This window comes from Pseudonaja textilis, chromosome 1 (genome assembly GCF_049901715.1).
Source record: "Pseudonaja textilis isolate UNSWEBS1 chromosome 1, rPseTex1.2, whole genome shotgun sequence".
In the NCBI taxonomy this organism is placed as follows: domain Eukaryota; kingdom Metazoa; phylum Chordata; class Lepidosauria; order Squamata; family Elapidae; genus Pseudonaja; species Pseudonaja textilis.
The window spans coordinates 226,769,515-226,790,062 of NC_141990.1; the positions used below are offsets into that span (position 1 = coordinate 226,769,515).

The 20,548-nt window shown below is 44.5% G+C and overlaps 1 protein-coding gene across 2 annotated transcripts; it reads left to right on the plus strand.

Moving 5' to 3' along the window:
• The first annotated feature begins 231 nt into the window (after positions 1-231).
• On the plus strand, positions 232-15,475 carry ZP1 (zona pellucida glycoprotein 1). Of its 2 annotated transcripts, XM_087920806.1 has the most exons (15): positions 232-494; positions 1,917-2,035; positions 3,055-4,632; positions 5,460-5,523; positions 5,608-8,340; positions 8,371-8,652; positions 9,468-9,611; positions 10,674-10,858; positions 10,962-11,059; positions 11,534-11,661; positions 11,752-11,935; positions 12,231-12,381; positions 12,992-13,076; positions 14,568-14,684; positions 15,302-15,475. In XM_087920806.1, the coding sequence occupies exons 1-15, from the start codon at positions 308-310 to the stop codon at positions 15,421-15,423; spliced, it is 6,177 nt and encodes a 2,058-aa protein (XP_087776932.1). In that variant the 5' UTR covers positions 232-307; the 3' UTR covers positions 15,424-15,475. The 2 variants fall into 2 exon arrangements, with proteins under 2 accessions (XP_087776932.1, XP_087776931.1); XM_087920805.1 differs by having other exon boundaries at positions 5,608-8,652.
• The last annotated feature ends 5,073 nt before the right edge of the window (positions 15,476-20,548 follow it).

Sequence of the window (20,548 nt, forward strand, 5' to 3'; positions counted from 1 at the left end):
TTGTGTAGATTGCCTCATTCTTTAATCTGCAATAACTCCTAAAGAAAGGATGAAAGAAAAAAGTGGAAGGGAAGTGTTGTTGGATGAATACTATATGCTTCTCTTTTGGTTGAGTTTTGTTCTTTTGACCCTATCCCTCACTTGGCCTTTGCAGATCCACAGGTGCAGACACTTCTGGGTAAATTTTCATTTCAGCCAATCCACCTCCCCCCTTGTTCTTTTATAGTTTCAGTTCTCCCTCCCTTCTGTTTTTACCAGCAGTAGCAACTTGTTGGTGCAGCATTTGTTTTTTTTGGCTGCTACAACCATGGGCTGGGGTTGTAGTGGCTCTCTAGGTTTAGTAATCCTGGTGATTCTGGGGTTATGTCATGGACAAGCAGACTTTTGGAAAGCTGGTACAGAAGCCATCCAGTATCTCTATCGGTGCGGAGACCATGGTTTGCAATTGCTTGTGTACCCCAGTCCCAGCCAAGCGGTCCGCTTTAAAGTTGTGGGTAAGGACAATAGTCTTGTTTTCCTGCAAAATACTAAATTGGAGTTGTAACATCTCTTGTAACAAGATGACTCTAGGGGCTGTAGGGGACTTCATGTTTACAACACATAGTAATCCTTTTTGGGGTGGGTGGGTGTGGTGGCTACTCCTGTATTTAGTATTACTGAGCAAAAGGACGTGAGATAACTTTTTCCCTGTGAGTGAAGAGTTGATATCAAGTTGACTCAGAATATCTAATTGCCATTTCTACAACTCGGAATTAGATGTAGGCTTTCCTAACAACTTCTGCTGGCATTCTATAGCAGGGTGTTGATCTAAAGAAGCAGCAATTGGAAGGAGCCTGGCAACACTTTTTCCAACTAACAAACTGTATTAAAAGGCATCACCTTAAGTCTTCTTTCACCTCTCATATTTTATTCTCGGTTGTTTATTGGCCAGGGTCACCCAGAGAGTATTGTGGTTAGAGGGATTTAAACCCACATTGCCCTGGGTCTTATATGACATGCTAATTGCCCTACAATTAGTGAACTTGTAAGGCAATTAGCATGAAATTATAGTGAAAAGAGCAAGAGGAAAACAAGCTATTGGCAATCCATGATTCACAAGCAGCTTCCTTCTAACATAATTTTGGCTAGATAATCTGGTTTATTTAATAGGGACAGGAAATTTTACAAGGAAATTAAAGTACTAGGAAAGATTAGCAACTTGTAGGAATGTGTAAGAAATGATTCCATAGTCCTTGGGGAGTGAAATTGGAGGTTTAGAAATGCAAAGCCAGGAAAGCTATTCACAAATCTTAGCTTTTTAAACAAAGCTGCTTGCTATTACTTGCTAAGGTTTCTGTAGTTTCTTTCTTGATATTATTTAATCTAGCATTCAATTCTTGTAGAATTTGTTTTCAGATAAACACCTCCTATAAGAATGCCAGCTCAGAGACTGTCTTGATTCACATAAATGAAGTTTTTCAAATAAACTATAATTAGTTGGTTCCTACAATGAACCACGGTATGATTTACAACCCTTATGGCTGGAATTAGCCATAGGACCAAACAAACTAATTTATGACTATTATAGCCTCCTCTTTCTGAGAGGTAACTTCAACTCCCAGAATTCTCTAGCTGGTATAGTTATCAGAGAGAATTCTGTAAATTGTAGTCCAAAGTTAGTTTTTATTTAACTGTACTGTAGAGGAAGCTGAAAGAATTCATGGAATCTATAACAAATACAAATTTCAGAAATGGTTTTTAAAAATCTCCTTCTAGCCTTTATATCTCTTCAGTATTGGTGGGGTGTTGTTGTGAAGAATATGTAAGTAATCCAAAGAACACATATTTGCAGAGCCTATTAATGCTACTGGATTACTTTTGGATTACTTTTTGGATAAATAGCCTTTGCTAGTTAATGCATTAATTTTTGTCAACAGATGAATTTGGGAAAGTCTTTGAAGTTTCCAATTGTCCCTTCTGTCATCACGTGATCACATCACATAATAGGACAGTTGCCTTCTCTGCTGGCTATGATGGCTGTGGTGTAATAAAGAAGGTGAGACTTTGTTGGAAAAATGCTGGGGGGGGGGGGAGCTGTAGACATATGTATTGTACTTCTGAATTTCTACTTAGAAGAGCTTTTCCCAATCTATCTCCATCAAATATTTTTGGCTGAAATTTGCTCCAAACAAAAACAATGTAGGCTAGAAATTAGGAGAACTGCCACCCAAACCTCAGTAAGGCCCCATGCTGGGAAAGGCAGAAATATAATTTATGTGGTCACCTGGATCTGCATTCCCACCCCCAGCAAATTCAAGGGCAATGCAAAAAGCACAGGGAATCGTTTTTGAAGCACAGAAGCTAGAGTTGCTACCAAACCAATCAGACAAGCAGAGCTTGAGTCCATTCTAAGAAACTAAAGGGACAAAACATATCAGACAACCCCCTCCCTAATTAACATTAAGGTAAAGTGAAGGAGGGGAATTCTGTTACTACAGTATTGTGTTTTTAGCCCTATATAGAATTAGTTTCTTAAGTCTGCCCTACCCTATATGTCTTACAGGTTACCTACAGGGGCTCCCATTATTCATAAATTACAAAGAGGAACAAGTTGTGTTAAAAAAAAATGGAAGGGAAATTCCATACTTGCAAACTACTGTGATTTGGAAATCCTCATCCTAAAAGATGGGAGATGGTTTTTTTTTTACTTTTTTTACTGTTAAAACATTTTCTGAAGCATAGCAATTAATGTAAAAACACCCAAAGAGATTTAGATAAAACTTGAAATAGACAGACAGACAGACAGACAGACAGACAGACAAACAGACATTATATACAGGGGTGGGATCCTACCAGCATAACAACCAGTTCAGTGAGCATGCGCTTTGCGTGCGCAGTACTTGCAAAACAACTTCTCCTGCAAGCAATCACTATCTCCTGCTGATGTGAGGCACTCATATATAGAGAGTCAGGGGTGGGATTCTACCGGTTCAGCCTGGTTCTATAGAATTGGTAGTTCCAATATATGACTACTAAAAGCTTATATTGTAACATGTTGGATTAACATTTTTCTAGGATGGCATACATCACTTGAAAGTCCATTTAGAGGAACTAACAAGGAACGGAAGAGTAGTAGCTGTTCATGAGATCAACATGATCTGCCCCAAGCCACAGGAGCATGTCACAACCCCAGAGAACAATATGCGCCGTGTCAACCAGCCGCAACCTGTTCTAGTGCATACAGGAGGATCCCAGCTAGGCCTGGTACACCATGGGCAGTCCCGGCCCGGTCTTCTTCTGCCACACCAGCCCAGCAGAGTGCATCCAGGACAATCTCAGACTGGTCAACTTCTCCCACTCCAGCCTGGCCAAGTACACCCATTCCACCCTGGCTTAATGCGTCCAGGAGAGTCCCAGCTTGCCATAGTGTGTACACAGGAGTCCCAACCAGGTCATGTGCACCCTGGACAGCTACATCCAGCCCAGCCCAGTCATATGCCTCCAGAGGAATCCCAACCTGGCATAGTGCACCCACTCCAGCCCAGCCTAGTTTGTTCAGGGGAATCCCAGCCTGGCTTAGTGTACCCAATAGAGCCTGGCCAAATGGATCCACTCCAACCCGGTTTATTACAACCAGGTGTATCCCAACATGGCCTCATGCGCCCGGTCCAGCCAGGACAAGTGCACCCAGGAGAATCTCAGCCCGGTCTCGTGCGCCCAGGAGAATCTCAGCCCGGTCACTTGCGTCCCATCCAGCCAGGACAGGTTCGCCCAGGAGAATCTCAGCCCGGTCTTGTGCACCCAGGAGAATCTCAGCCCGGTCACTTGCGTCCCATCCAGCTAGGACAGGTGCGCCCAGGAGAATCTCAGCCTGGTCTCATGCGCCCGGTCCAGCCAGGACAAGTGCACCCAGGAGAATCTCAGCCCAGTCTCATGCGCCCCAGCCAGCCAGGACAAGTGCGCCCAGGAGAATCCCAGCCCAGTCTTGTGCACCCAGGAGAATCCCAGCCCGGTCTCTTGCGTCCCATCCAGCCAGGACAGGTTCGCCCAGGAGAATCTCAGCCCGGTCTTGTGCGCCCAGGAGAATCTCAGCTCAGTCTCTTGCGTCCCATCCAGCCAGGACAGGTTCGCCCAGGAGAATCTCAGCCCGGTCTTGTGCACCCAGGAGAATCTCAGCCCGGTCTCTTGCGTCCCATCCAGCCAGGACAGGTTCGCCCAGGAGAATCTCAGCCCGGTCTTGTGCGCCCAGGAGAATCTCAGCCCGGTCTCTTGCGTCCCATCCAGCCAGGACAGGTTCGCCCAGGAGAATCTCAGCCCGGTCTTGTGCGCCCAGGAGAATCTCAGCCCGGTCTCTTGCGTCCCATCCAGCTAGGACAGGTTCGCCCAGGAGAATCTCAGCCCGGTCTTGTGCGCCCAGGAGAATCTCAGCCCAGTCTCTTGCGTCCCATCCAGCCAGGACAGGTGCACCCAGGTGAATCTCAGCCCAGTCTCTTGCATCCCATCCAATCAGGACAAGTGCGCCCAGGAGAATCTCAGCCTGGTCTCTTGCGTCCCATCCAGCCAGGACAGGTTCGCCCAGGAGAATCTCAGCCCGGTCTTGTGCGCCCAGGAGAATCTCAGCCCAGTCTCTTGCGTCCCATCCAGCCAGGACAGGTGCACCCAGGTGAATCTCAGCCCAGTCTCTTGCATCCCATCCAATCAGGACAACTGCGCCCAGGAGAATCTCAGCCTGGTCTCTGCGTCCCATCCAGCCAGGACAGGTTCGCCCAGGAGAATCTCAGCCCGGTCTTGTGCGCCCAGGAGAACCTCAGCCTGGTCTCTTGCGTCCCATCCAGCCAGGACAGGTTCGCCCAGGAGAATCTCAGCCCGGTCTCTTGCGTCCCATCCAGCCAGGACAGGTGCACCCAGGTGAATCTCAGCCCGGTCTTGTCCACCCAGGAGAATCTCAGCCCGGTCTCTTGCGTCCCATCCAGCCAGGACAAGTGAACCCAGGTGAATCTCAGCCCAGTCTCTTGCGTCCCATCCAGTCAGGACAAGTGCGCCCAGGAGAATCTCAGCCCGGTCTTGTGCGCCCAGGAGAATCTCAGCCCGGTCTTGTGCGCCCAGGAGAATCTCAGCCCGGTCTTGTGCGCCCAGGAGAATCTCAGCCCGGTCTCTTGCATCCCATCCAGCTAGGACAGGTGCACCCAGGAGAATCTCAGCCCGGTCTTGTGCACCCAGGAGAATCTCAGCCCGGTCTCATGCGCCCCATCCATCCAGGACAGGTGCGCCCAGGAGAATCTCAGCCCGGTCTCATGCGCCCCATCCAGCCAGGACAGGTGCGCCCAGTAGAATCTCAGCCTGGTCTCTTGCATCCCATCCAGCTAGGACAGGTGCGCCCAGGAGAATCTCAGCCCGGTCTCATGCGCCCCAACCAGCCAGGACATGTGCGCCCAGGAGAATCTCAGCCCGGTCTCTTGCGTCCCATCCAGCTAGGACAGGTTCGCCCAGGAGAATCCCAGCCTGGTCTCTTGCGTCCCATCCAGCCAGGACAGGTGCGCCCAGGTGAATCTCAGCCCAGTTTCTTGCGTCCCATCCAGTCAGGACAAGTGCACCCAGGAGAATCTCAGCCCGGTCTTGTGCGCCCAGGAGAATCTCAGCCCGGTCTCATGCGCCCCATCCAGCCAGGACAAGTGGGCCCAGGAGAATCTCAACCAGGTCTGGTACACTCAATCCAGCCAGGACAGGTTCGCCCAGGAGAATCTCACCCCAGTCTCTTGCGTCCCATCCAGACAGGACAGGTTCGCCCAGGAGAATCTCAGCCCGGTCTTGTGCGCCCAGGAGAATCTCAGCCTGGTCTCTTGCGTCCCATCCAGCCAGGAAAGGTTCGCCCAGGAGAATCTCACCCCAGTCTCTTACGTCCCATCCAGCCAGGACAGGTTAGCCCAGGAGAATCTCATCCCGGTCTTGTGCGCCCAGGAGAATCTCAGCCCGGTCTCTTGCGTCCCATCCAGCCAGGACAAGTGCGCCCAGGAGAATCTCAGCCCAGTCTTCGGCACCCAGGAGAATCTCAGCCTGGTCTCTTGCGTCCTGGCCAGCCAGGACAGGTTCACCCAGGAGAATCTCAGCCCGGTCTTCTGCACCCAGGAGAATCTCAGCCCGGTCTCTTGCGTCCCATCCAGCTAGGACAGGTTCGCCCAGGAGAATCTCACCCTGGTCTTGTGCGCCCAGGAGAATCTCAGCCTGGTCTCTTGCGTCCCATCCAGCTTGGACAGGTGCGCCCAGGAGAATCTCAGCCTGGTCTCATGCGCCCCATCCAGCCAGGACAAGTGCGCCCAGGAGAATCTCAGCCCGGTCTCTTGCATCCCAGCCAGCTGGGACAGGTGCACCCAGGAGAATCTCAGCCTGGTCTTGTGCGCCCAGGAGAATCTCAGCCAGGTTTGGTGCACCCAATCCAGCCAGGACAGGTTCGCCCAGGAGAATCCCAGCCCGGTCTCTTGCGTCCCATGCAGCCAGGACAGGTTCGCCCAGGAGAATCCCAGCCCGGTCTCTTGCGTCCCATGCAGCCAGGACAGGTTCGCCCAGGAGAATCCCAGCCCGGTCTCTTGCGTCCCATGCAGCCAGGACAAGTGCGCCCAGGAGAATCTCAGCCCGGTCTCTTGCATCCCATCCAGCCAGGACAGGTGCGCCCAGGAGAATCCCAACCCGGTCTCTTGCGTCCCATCCAGCCAGGACAGGTTCGCCCAGGAGAATCCCAGCCCGGTCTCTTGCGTCCCATGCAGCCAGGACAGGTTCGCCCAGGAGAATCCCAGCCCGGTCTCATGAGTCCCATCCAGCCAGGACAGGTGCGCCCAGGAGAATCCCAACCCGGTCTCTTGCGTCCCATCCAGCCAGGACAGTTGCGCCCAGGAGAATCTCAGCCCGGTCTCTTGCGTCCCATCCAGCCAGGACAAGTGCGCCCAGGAGAATCTCAGCCCGGTCTCTTGCATCCCATCCAGCCAGGACAGGTTCACTCAGGAGAATCCCAGCCCGGTCTCTTGCGTCCCATCCAGCCAGGACAGTTGCGCCCAGGAGAATCTCAGCCCGGTCTCTTGCGTCCCATCCAGCCAGGACAAGTGCGCCCAGGAGAATCTCAGCCCGGTCTCTTGCGTCCCATCCAGCCAGGACAGGTTCGCCCAGGAGAATCCCAGCCCGGTCTCTTGCGTCCCATGCAGCCAGGACAGGTTCGCCCAGGAGAGTCCCAGCCCGGTCTCTTGCGTCCCATCCAGCCAGGACAAGTGCGCCCAGGAGAATCTCAGCCCGGTCTCTTGCATCCCATCCAGCCAGGACAGGTGCGCCCAGGAGAATCCCAACCCGGTCTCTTGCGTCCCATCCAGCCAGGACAGGTTCGCCCAGGAGAATCCCAGCCCGGTCTCATGAGTCCCATCCAGCCAGGACAGGTTCGCCCAGGAGAATCCCAGCCCGGTCTCTTGCGTCCCATGCAGCCAGGACAGGTTCGCTCAGGAGAATCCCAGCCCGGTCTCATGAGTCCCATCCAGCCAGGACAGGTGCGCCCAGGAGAATCCCAACCCGGTCTCTTGCGTCCCATCCAGCCAGGACAGTTGCGCCCAGGAGAATCTCAGCCCGGTCTCTTGCGTCCCATCCAGCCAGGACAGGTGCGCCCAGGAGAATCCCAACCCGGTCTCTTGCGTCCCATCCAGCCAGGACAAATGCGCCCAGGAGAATCTCAGCCCGGTCTCTTGCGTCCCATCCAGCCAGGACAAGTGCGCCCAGGAGAATCTCAGCCCGGTCTCTTGCGTCCCATCCAGCCAGGACAAGTGCGCCCAGGAGAATCTCAGCCCGGTCTCTTGCATCCCATCCAGCCAGGACAGGTGCGCCCAGGAGAATCCCAACCCGGTCTCTTGCGTCCCATCCAGCCAGGACAGGTTCGCCCAGGAGAATCCCAGCCCGGTCTCATGAGTCCCATCCAGCCAGGACAGGTTCGCCCAGGAGAATCCCAGCCCGGTCTCTTGCGTCCCATGCAGCCAGGACAGGTTCGCCCAGGAGAATCCCAGCCCGGTTTCATGAGTCCCATCCAGCCAGGACAGGTGCGCCCAGGAGAATCCCAACCCGGTCTCTTGCGTCCCATCCAGCCAGGACAGTTGCGCCCAGGAGAATCTCAGCCCGGTCTCTTGCGTCCCATCCAGCCAGGACAAGTGCGCCCAGGAGAATCTCAGCCCGGTCTCTTGCATCCCATCCAGCCAGGACAGGTTCACTCAGGAGAATCTCAGCCTGGTCTTGTGCGCCCCATCCAGCCAGGACAAGTTAAACCAGAAGAATTTCAGCCCAGTCTCTTACGTCCCATCCAGCCAGGACAGGTACACCCAGGAGAATCTCAGCCTGGTCTTGTGCGCCCAGGAGAATCTCAGCCAGGTCTCATGCACCCAATTCAGCCAGGACAGGTTCAGCCAGGAGAATCTCAGCCTGGGCTTGCCCGTCCCCTCCAGCCAGGTCATGTGCACCCACTCCAGCCTGGCCTAGTGCATCCTGTTGTGTCACAACCTGGCTTAGTACATCCAGGGCAGTTACAGCCAGGCCTGGTGTATCCAGGCGAATCCCAACCTGGCCAGCTTCTTCCACTTCAACCAGATCATGTTCATCCAGGGGAGCCCTTTCCTGGGCCTGTGCATCCAATGGTTATCCAGTCTAGTCTAGGTATGTGAATTTTCTTTTTACTTAAATATTTGTTATTGCCAGTTTTGTACATGTGTAATATGGAGCATTTACTGTCACTCCATAAAAGTAACTTTGCTTTCTGGCTTTATGTTTTTAATTCCTGAATGTGCAGTTCTTATCATACCGTGAAAAAGAGATGGATTTATATAGGTATTATTGCTCTATATTGCTTTTCTAGTTCTTGTTTTTTTTTAATTTATACACTACTAAATCTTGTGTGTCTGTAACCTTTAATTAATTGAAATGGTGCCTCATAGGCTGAGATATTTTCAACCAAATTTACCTCAAATGGGCTAACTTGTAGAATGCTTCTAACATCTGGTACCCATAGCACCTGTGGAATTGAAATCTGGCAAGTTTTATAAAACATTTTATGACATAAAAATTATCAAAGTATTTTATGACATAATACAAAATGTCATGAAACATTTCATATGTCAGCTCCTGATGTCTGACTGCTATTTGACATGGTTTACTTTCCATGGAGATACATTAACAAGTCTTGATGTCCATTGGAAGTTCTGCTATTTTGAAGGCATTGAGGAATCCAGTAAGGAAATATATCTGAAACAACCTAACAAGTCACAGGTGATGTCTTTATGTTTAGGTATAAAGCCCTTTCAGTTTTCAGCTTCTTGTATATTTCTGGCTTTCTCCCTTTGTTCCTTGAATCACAAGAGTTTGTGATGCTAAGCTCAAACCAGACAAAAACATTATGGTTTATTATGATATAGGCATCTAGTCATTAAGGGCTAATTTTTCTAGTTTCTAAACAATATAATTTCTCTTACCAGGTCGCCCTCTAACTCAGCAGCAATGCCAAGTTTTTTCTGGGAGAATACCTTGTGCAGAAGTACAAGGACCAACAGCTTGCCATCAGACTGGTTGCTGTTATGATGCTAGGGATCAGGTGACACCATGCTACTATGGCAACACAGGTAAAAAAAAAAAACTTAATTCTGAGCCTAGGGTCCAGCCATTGCTGTACTTTGAAAGTGAAAATGTCTTGTTTGCTCTCAGCCGGTAACAGGTTTTTTTTTCTCCTTATCCACATTCTTTGCAGCATTTTATCAAATAAGATCATTTTCCAAAAAGAGAGTTTATATGCAATAGTCATATCTTGTGCAAGTTTCATTTTTAAGTTTTTTACATATTATTTAGGATTTTTTGTTAGATTTTTTTATCCCACCTTTTTTCCATATACAACTCAAAGTGGCAAACTTACTCATACTCCTTCCTCCTATCACGACAGCTCTGAAAGGTGAGTTGGGCTGAGACTGAGTGCCTAGCCCAATGTTATCCAGCTGGTTTTTCATGCCTAAAGTGGGACTAGAATTCACTATCTTCTGTTTCTGGACCAGCACCTTTACTGCACCAAACTATAGTGGAACACCAAGCTGGTCATTGGGACAACTATCCCAATTCTCAACCAGCATGGTCAATAATACTAGAAATTATTGTCAACTTGTAAATCATTTCTATGCCTGTTTTCAAGTTGCCATAAACAACTTGAAGGTGGGGGGGAGGGAAACCTGAAGGGGCAGTACGGCAATTAAAACCAGAAGTACATTCCATGTTTGTCTTACAAAGATTGTAGCCTAGGCTACTGGATCTCCTGGCCTCAAAATCCTTTTTCATATGGCTCAATGCCGACATGTTGCTCCTAATAAATCTTTTGGATTCTTTTGAAGCTTGGCTCAAGGCTTATGATTTCATTAGGGCATTCGCAGGAACTCTGATATATTCACTGGGACATTTGCAGATTACACATTGATTCACATTGGTGAAGCTTATTCTAGATACTCTTTATTTTTAATTTGAGAAACATCAAAGCTTCTGTGAGAAAGCAGCTGAGCAGTAGAGTTTCTTCTCCCAGTCTGATGAGATTAAGCGAGAGAACTATCACTTCTGCCTTTTCCTGAAAATAAACAAACCTACCCACTCACCCCAAGAGTTCTTGATCTGTTTGCCTTTTAACCTCTGCAATTTGTGTCTTGCAGTCACTGTTCAGTGCCTTCGAGATGGCTACTTCATTTTGGTAATTTCCAGGGATATGTTGGATTATCCGATTATCCTGGAGAGTGTCAGACTCTCCTATGCCCAAGCAGATTGCAGTCCAATCAGAAAAACAGAATCTTTCCTGGTCTTCCGCTTTCCTCTCACACAGTGTGGCACAACTGTTCAGGTGAGGATGCTGTTTCAGCAAGTGCTAATCTATCTGGAACTTGAAGGATCTTTGATTTAATTATTAGACCATATAAAAATGCTGTTGTTTGTTATCCTTCTAGGTGACTGGTGGCAAATTGATATACGAAAACCAGCTTGTTTCTGGCCTTGACATCCTAAAAGGGCCAGATGGCTCTATTACACGAGACAGTACCTTAATGTATGTTGAGTTTGCCATGTACCAATGAGATAGTTCTCCCTTTAGTTTTAAGATATAGATATTTTTAGTCTTCTAAATTAAGTTTTACAGATTTGATCTTGGTCTTCTTTAGCTTTTGACTGATGTAACTATTTTTCCAGACTATGGACCATGTTAACTGATTAGAATAGGAATGGAAGTCCAAGTATAGAAGATTTCCCACTTTTGGCATAGATTGGTTGTGGACTGCCTTTCAAGTGCATCATTTGTAAACTAAGGTCCATCTTCCATAGCTCATCTTTTGAAAGTATCCAATTGTTAAGTGCAGTTTGATTCACGTTTGTTTAGATTGCCATAAATAATCATGTTATAACAGAAATTTGTTAACTCAAAACCTTCGAAAGGATAGCTATCTACTAAAACTAAGATTCATTTTGAGTATTCTACTCAAAGCAAATGATTTACAGGAAAGTCTCTTCCATCTTGTACATGTAGGCTTCATGCTCGTTGTATCTACAACACTACTGATTTCCTGCCACTTCAGGTTGAAGTGTTTTCACCTCCTAGCCCAGCTCCAATTTTCCAAGTAGGGCCCCTCCGGCTTGAGCTGCGCATTGCCACAGGTACACATGCCTTTATGTCTCATATCAAGACTGCTGTGCATCGCTTTGCCTTGAAAAACCATACAGCCTTATTTTGCCTCTTGTCCCCAGATTCGAGCTATACCTCATACTACTCACAGTATCCTATTGTGAAGATCCTGAGAGACCCTGTGCATGTAGAGATTCGCATCCTACAGAGAGATGACCCATCCCTAGTTCTGGTTCTTAATGAGTGCTGGGCTACTCCAAGTTCAAATCCCCTTGAGCAATTACAGTGGCCAATCCTGGTAGATGGGTAAGTAAATAGAAAAATGCTAATTCTCAAAGGACTGGGTGGTTTCAATGGCAATGTTATACTTACTTTATTTAAAACAAGTTTATATGGCCATCCAATTTAATCAATGTGACTCTGGGTGGCTTACAGAAAATTCAGCACACCTGGTTAAACCAATTAATAAAGATGAAACAATAAAATGTAGATCCAAATGGAAATGAAACCATCACACAATTGGGCCTTCAACACATCACGAGCCCAAGGCTTGGAGAAAGAGCCACGTCTTGACAGCCTTTCTAATGCGTCTTCTTCCCAGATGCCCATTTGAAGGAGACAACTACAGAACCCAGCTGGTACCCATGGGACCTGCTACGTCAGAACTTCACTTTCCTAATCACTACCAGCGTTTCATCATTTACACATTCACATTTGTGGATTCTGCCCCTCAAATGGTGCTAGATGGTTTGGTAAGAAGATAAGCAAAATAATTCTTTTTATATTCAGTTTTTCCAATGAAATTACCTTCTAAGAGAGTAGGGGACAATGTGCACAGTATGCTACTTGAGTGTAATGGGGTGGGGTGGGGAAATCTAGTAACTACTTTTCCTAAGAAAATGGTGTGGTCGGTTTTTTAATACTAGTACAGATCACACATGTTGCTAAGGAGCAGGTCTGAAACAAATCTCTGGAGGGCATTAACCTGGATTTTTAATGGGCATTTTGGGGTGAGACCAATATATTTATTTGTAGCCATCTTTTATTACAAATCTGTTTTAAGAAATCTTGTTTTTTGAATACCTGTATCTAATAAACTTCTCATGGAAGCTGTGCTTATCATATATCTAAAGAGAGATGGCCAAAATAGACAATACCTTAACTGTTAGGGCACTGCCCATTGCTTGCTTATTTGGGTAAATAAAGGAGACTGAAAATGTCTTTTTTAGCAAGGTGTTAATGAGTACATATTTTGGAGATATATCTTAATAGAAGCTATAATCTTGAAAGTAACTAAAATTAGACCTGGCAAGATTGAGGCTGGTCTACTCTATTAACAGACTCGTGTTCTATCTTTTGAAGGTGTACCTCTTCTGCAGTGTATCTGTTTGCCATCCCGCCGATCATGATTCCTGCAGGGTTGAATGTCAAATGCCAGTGGCTTCAAGTAAGTTAGAATGTTTCACTGCCACAGTTTTAAAGGACTTTTCTCCCTCAACTTCCCTCAACATGATCTAGTTTAAGGAAGGATTTTTAAAATCATTTTCAATAATTTAGCATTGCCTGTAAACCTAACTAGGTCATTGCTTATCCATAAAGTCAAATTTTTGTATGAGGCACATAATATATAAAAATAGTTAACATCAATATATCTTGGAATGCATGAAGAAATCAGACATGATCTGGTTTAAGGAAGGATTTTTAAAATCATTTTCAATAATTTAGCATTGCCTGTAAACCTAACTAGGTCATTGCTTACCTATAAAGTCAAATTTTTGTATGAGCAAGGAAGACCATAAGCAATTGTCTCATTTTACTCAGCCTTGATCAAACCCCACTTGGAATACTGTGTTCATCTCTGGACATTGCAGTATAAGGTAGACATTGATACACTGGGGCAAGTTCATAGGATAACTATAAGGTGGTAAGGGGATTGACAAACACAGCCTCATGAGAAATCTGAGGAGAGAAATGGTAGCAGTTTTTAGATATACACTGGAGGAAATAGACTTGTTCTCTTTCAGCCCAGAAGCAGAAGGCAGTGCAAGAATCAGAGGGACATAGATTCAGGTGATTAAATATTAGGAATTTCCTGATAATGCTCATGATGTGACATATCATTCTTTACTGGAGGGTTTCAAACAGAAGATACATAGTCACATGTCCAAAATGTTTTAGCAGTTCCTCCATTGAAGAAGCACTAAAGTTTTAAGGGCTCTTCCAACATTGATTAAGTGCATTTTAAGTTAAAAAGCACTGGTTCTGAAAAAGCTTTTGGAGGAACTCTACTTGTTTCTCTCCATTCAGTGCCTTACTAATTTGTTTTTTTGTTTTGTTTGCCTGTTAACAATATGTAAAAGAACAAAGCTTTTGATCTCATTGCCACTAAATTGTATTTTCATTACCAGTTTTGCCAAAGGCTTTTAGAAAATCCAAATATTGAACATGAGCAAGGTTATTTTCATTCACTTGGAGGTTATTCTAAAAAAGAATGAAGTATTGGCAAATCAACATTTGGCATTGTAAAATCTGCAGATTTTTCCCTTGGTAGAGCCTTATGCCTCTGTGTGCTTCAATTCCTTTTCATTGAATATTGTTGTCACCAGTTAGCCTGATGTTAAGCTTACTTATTTATAATTCCCTGATTCTCCCATTGATTCATTTAAAAAAAAATTTGTATATGTTTAATTTAAACATTCCACCTTTGTTATTTTTTATTATTAACTCAAGGCAGCAAACATACCTAATGCCCATTCCTCTTCTTTTCTCCATAACAACTGTGTGAGGTGGATTGAGCTGAGGTAGTGGTCTTTTGAACTTTTCTATTTTTTTCTTTTAGAACTTTCCCCTTTTGTAGTTAAATGGAAATATATTGCAACCTGCTGGGAATTTATCATTTCTATGTATCTTATTGGAGATCTTGTCCTCTATATCTTAGGAGGCCGTCGGTTTTTGAAGGAGGAAAATGAGACAGAATCCTTGGACTTAGTAAGCACTTATGGAGCTGTAATTTTTCAAGAGAGTATTCATGAGAAACAAGTCGAGTGGAAGAATGGTAAGTAATTACAATAATGAAGAGCCAGGAATTAAAATATATTTAACATACTTCATATTTTCCTCAAAACACTAACTTGGGGTTACTACATTCCTGTATAAAGTGAATGCTTGAAATGCATAGTCATTTAAATAGGAATATTTATAAGTGGATTGGTAAATGGGCACCAGCTGACAATTACTGCTTTTGATATTCCAGAATGTACTGACAACCCTGAAGCTTTTACATTAGTATTACAGAAAAATCCAAGCTGTAAGCATCCCCTTCCCCTCATTCTTTTTACCCCAGGCTGGGGTAATGCTGATAGAATTTGCTATTAATTTAGATCTCAAGCCACTGTATATTCTACAATAGAATATTTTATTTATTTATTTATTTATTTATTTGATTTATATTGCCACCTATTTGCCCATGGTGACTTTATATATGTTATGGAAAGATTAAGGGAGCTTTCATAAGAAATATGGACATTATATTTTATTCAGTGCTATTTCTGTAGCCCCTACAGAATAACCATAATATAGCAAGAAAAATGTTTTTCAATAGCCTTGGTCAAGTGGCAAGCACTTTGTGAGATGACAATAAGTGAGTTACAAACACTTTTCTCTTATCCATAGATGTGATCTCCAGTGAAGACCTGACACTGGTACTTTTGGTGGTACTACCTATCATTGGGATTATCCTATTTATTGCTGTGCTAGTGCTCTGGAAGAAAAGAAGCAGGATGACAAAGCTCTAAATTTGTTATACAGAAAATATATAAATAAAGCTATACCCCAATGGCTTATAAAGAGTCTCTTGATATTTCAGTTCTTCGTTGATTAGATAGAAAATCTGCCATTAAGTGATTACTTCCAGTAATAATTCAATTCTTATGTAGATGTAGATACGGTATCTTCACATTGCTACAATTATGAATACAAGAAATCCATTCATATCAAAATTCATGCTTTGTTCTCTTTTTTATCATATGGATCCTCTTTTGCCCTTACACAAATACTGCATGTTCAAGGAGACAAGCTCTTATTTTAAATAGAGTCCTGTGTTCCTCCTCTAAGCTTATTGCCAGTCCCTCAATATTGCTTCAAAAGGAGGGATGAAATTAAAAGCACCAGCTATGTTAAATGAAGCACAAGAGAGAGTCAAGAAAACATTTCTAGGAATTATTAAGGAGTTTCTGAGAAAGACAATGAGTTATTGCTTGTAATAACTCATGTTATATAAGTTGTAGATTTGTAAACATGCCCTGCGACTATCTGCATAAATGCAACAACGGGAGGAGGGGAGCAGCATCTATTTAGGGGGGAAATTTTCCGGTAGTAAAGCAACACTTGCTTTTCCACATTTTCCAACTTGCCTATGAACTACATCACCAGAAGTGGGTGGAAAAACCACAGTTTGCCATATCTTTGCTGCTATTGATGTTACATGGGGAAACTTAACATTTGGAAGTTGCTTCAGCTCCAATTACTGCTTTCATAACCTACAGCAGAGATGGGCTTTTATTCTTGGAAACCTCCTTTGTCTCTACACCATTACATTTTTGTTTTCTGATACAGAAGCAAGAAGTATTAATGCAAAGATATAAGGTAGTGTAATATTGGGTTTTTACCTAGAGAATTAACTTGTGTGGACACCCTACCTGCACGAATAAAACTAAGTTTTCATTGGGGTTCAAGTTGATAAGAAATAGATACTGTAGGCCATTTTTAATCTACCTCAAAATAACACACCACCTTATGAAGTCTTTTTTCCCCCCTTTCTTTGCCTTTGACACAATTTTTTGATTCATGGTGTCTGCCTGGACTAATCCCAGCAGTTTTCTTGGCAAGATTTTTCCAAAATGGTTTTCCCTTGCCTGCTACTTAGGGTTGAGAGAGAAAGGAACTGGGCCAAGGTCACCCAGCTGGCTTTGTACCAAATAAGCAGTGAAAGGGGGGAATTGTAGTGGGGGGTAATAATCTAACAAAATTGAGACTGCCATTGTCCCCTCCCCAGTCTTTTGGATATGACCAAGATCAAATCCAATTCCTCCTCTTTGCCTAATCTCACATTTTAATTCACTGAATTGTTGCCTAGTTGCTGAAATCTGGATTTCCTTTAAAGACACCCATTCTCATTTTCCAAAGTCAGGAGAAGAAGAAAAACCCTAACCCATCTTGCCTACCTTCCTGAAGGGAGAAGTTAAGTCTTCCTGCCTCAGTGCGAAAGTGCTTGGCAGGAGTCACTCGAATGGTTGCCCTGGAAAAGGCTTCATGGCTCAGACAGGCCTGGGGCTGCCTCAGTGAACCGAGGCAGCTTTTTAATGCCTTTGCTAAAGCAGTAATAGTCACCTTAGGGTTCCCAAGGATGCTAAACTTCACTATATCCCCTAAATGAGATTTACCCCTCCTTGGGTTAGTTTCCTCTGGTGGAGCAGCCAGCTAACCAAGAGAGAGGTGACTGAAGTTGATAATCCCTTTCTCTATATTGAATTTCATTTTATGAGATACGGCCCAGTGTTCTAGTCTGTCAAGATTTATCTGGACCTTGAGCCTATCTTCTTGGGTGTTAGCTATTTCTGCCAGCTTAGTATCATCTGCAAATTTGGTAAGTTCCTCTTCTATTCCCTCATCTAAGTCGTTAATGAAGATATTGAAGAGGACTGGGCCTAAGACGGAACCTTGTGGCACCCCACTGCTTACTTCCCTCCATGTAGATTTAGACCCATTAAGGACTACTCATTGAGTACGGTTTGCCAACCAGTTGCGAATCCATCTAGTGGTGGTGCTATCTATTCCACTTTTTTCTATCTTACTAAGAAGTAGGTTGTGGTCTACTTTATCGAATGCCTTGCTGAAATCTAAATATATTATGTCCACAGTATTTTGCTGGTCTACTAATTTAGTCACTGTGTTGAAGAATGAAATAAGATTGGTTTGGCATGATCTGCTTTTAACAAACCCATGCTGACTGCTAGCTATTACTTTACTTGTTTCTAGATGTTGGCAGATCTGTTTTTTTATTATCTTTTCCAGTATCTTTCCGGATATTGATGTTAGGCTGATTGGTCCATAGTTTCCTGGGTCTGTTTTTGTTCCTTTTTTAAAGATGGGAACCACATCAGCTCTTTTCCAGTCCTCTGGTAGTTCCCCGGTGCTCCAGGATTTTTGAAAGATATGCAGTGGTTCTGAGATGACCAGGTGGTATCATGCCCCGTGGTACGAAACAAGGAACAGTTACATCTGAAAGATCTCAAGGGGTGTCACAAAAAACGAACACAGAAGTAATGACAAATAGACATGAGAGGAAAACACCTGATGGCAAACAACTACCCAAGGTAGTCTCAGGGTTATACGATAGTGTAGTCTGGATGAAGATGATTTGGTGAGTAATCCTATGCGTCCATTTGTTATACCAGTAGTATTGGAAAATCTAACAAGCAAATTGAGGGGTCAGTATGGAGCATTAATCGACACTGGATGTACTAGATGTTTAATTAGTAAAAAAGTGGTTGGTGAATTACAGTTAGCAGTGGAAGAACTGCCCAAACCAGGCATGATATTCCCCTCTGAAAAAAAAATCAGGGCCGGCCAAGAGACCCCATGCCGCGCGCCAAGAAATCGCACACACAACACCAACGCTACACACCCTTTCCAGCCAGTCGGGTGTGGATCAGCTCCAGAGCTGGGTAGCCGCTTCCCTGCTGGCGGGGCTGAGGCCGCCGGCCAGGGAGCGCCCACTGCTTTCCCTTGCCAGGGCTGGGTGGTGGCGTGTTGCCCTACGCTATGTGGCCCCTGCCTGGCAACGCGCTTCTTGGCATGAGGCAGCCTTCCTGAGGCAACGCGGGACTGGAGCCGCACAGAGCCACGCCGGTGGTAGCAACTCCTGACTCAGGAGGCCTCCAAGGGGAGGGGAAGGAGGAGAAGAAGGGGGGGAGGGGGGGGCGATTTCCCCAAAAATAGGAATTCCGATTTTAATTGGAAGAATATCATGTCTGGTATGGTTAGACAAATGATGGGAAGACGGTTTTAGGAAGTTACGAATTGCAGTTGGGCCTAAGTTCCCAAGTTGTAACAACTATAGATGATTCTGAAGAACTACGTTATCCAGAGGAATATAAAGACCTAGCAGATGTGTTTAACGAAAAGTTGGCACATGGATTTATTCAACCCGGGAAATCACATATAGCTGCCCGTTTTGTTTTGTGAGAAAAAAGATGGTAGATTACGTCTTTGTGTTGATTTCCACGGGCTCAACACTATTTGTATAGACAATGTATATCCTTTACCACTGATCAATGATTTGTTAGCAACATTAGCGACTGGCAGGTATTTTACAAAATTGGACTTACGTGAAGCCTACTATAGAGTTCGAATACGAGAGGGGGATCAATGGAAAACTACTTTTAATTGCCCCCTTGGAAGTTTTCAGTTTAACGTTATGCCATTTGGGTTGCAAGGGGCACCTGCTGTCTTCATGCAACTTATAAATGAAGTATTACAAGAACATTTATATCGTGGCATTCTAGTATATTTAGATGATATTTTAATTTATGCCAAAACGATGGAGGAACATGTGGCCTTAGTAAAGAAAGTTCTGAAAAAATTACTTGACGCCAAATTATATGTGAAACTTTCGAAGTGCGAGTTTCACTGTACGTCATTGGATTATTTGGAGTACAGAATATCCAATAAAAGAATAGAAATGGATCCCAATAAAGTCAGAGCTGTAGTTGATTGGAAAGAGCCAAAAACACGAAAGCAATTACAGAGTTTTTTAGGATTTGCGAACTTTTACCGGCAGTTTATTCCTAAATTCGCACAAATTGCTTTACTACTAACAGAATTGTTAAAAACTAAACATCAAGTGCCAAAACCCAGACCTAGTCAACCCATTGTATGGTCACAGGAGTGTCAGCGAGCGTTTGATGACCTGAAAGTTTTATTTGCTCAAGAGCCCATTTTAAAACATCCTGATACAACTAAAAGTTTTGTAGTACAAGCTGATGCAAGTGATGTGGCTGTGGGGGCTGTCCTCTTACAGTATAACATTGATGGACAATTACAGCCATGTGCATATACATCACAGAAATTTACAATCACAGAACGCAGGTGGGCTATTTGGGAAAAGGAGGCTTTCGCCATAAAATGGGCACTTAGTACATGGAGACACCTATTAGAAGGGTTGAAAGAAAAATTTGAAGTTTGGACGGATCATAAAAATTTACAATCATGACAGAAACCAAGAAAACTATCCCCTAAACAAGTAAGGTGGGCTTTGTATTTTAAATGTTTTGATTTCCAGTTGCGATATTTTCCGGGAGGTAAAAACTTCATGGCAGATGCACTATCTAGACTACCTCAATACAATGTGTCTAGAGACAAAGTTATTCAGCCCATGATCTCTGTAGGACTGTCAACTGAACAAATTCAGATATTCAGAAAAGAGATAACCAGAAAGGAATTACAAGAGGTTACAAAAATGGATGTATGGATAAAAACAAATAATAGTGCCTGTTTACATAAAGATGGATTGTATTGGAGAGGGGATAAAATATGTTCCATCAAATTGTAGGAAAAAGATATTATCCCAATGTCATGATGTAAGGCAGGCTGGACACTTTGGATTTTAAGAAACACTTGGTGGCCACATATGAGATCAGACATTGAACAGTACCTTAAAGAATGCCACATTTGTGCTACTACGAAACCTCAAGTAGGAAAACCTTTAGGACTATTACAAACTGTATTGGATCCAAACCGACTGTGGCAAGATATAGCCATGGACTTTATTGTGGAGTTGCCCAACAGTAACGGATATATAGTAATCTGGACTATTATAGACTTGTTTTCAAAACAAGCTCACTTTATACCATGTAAAGG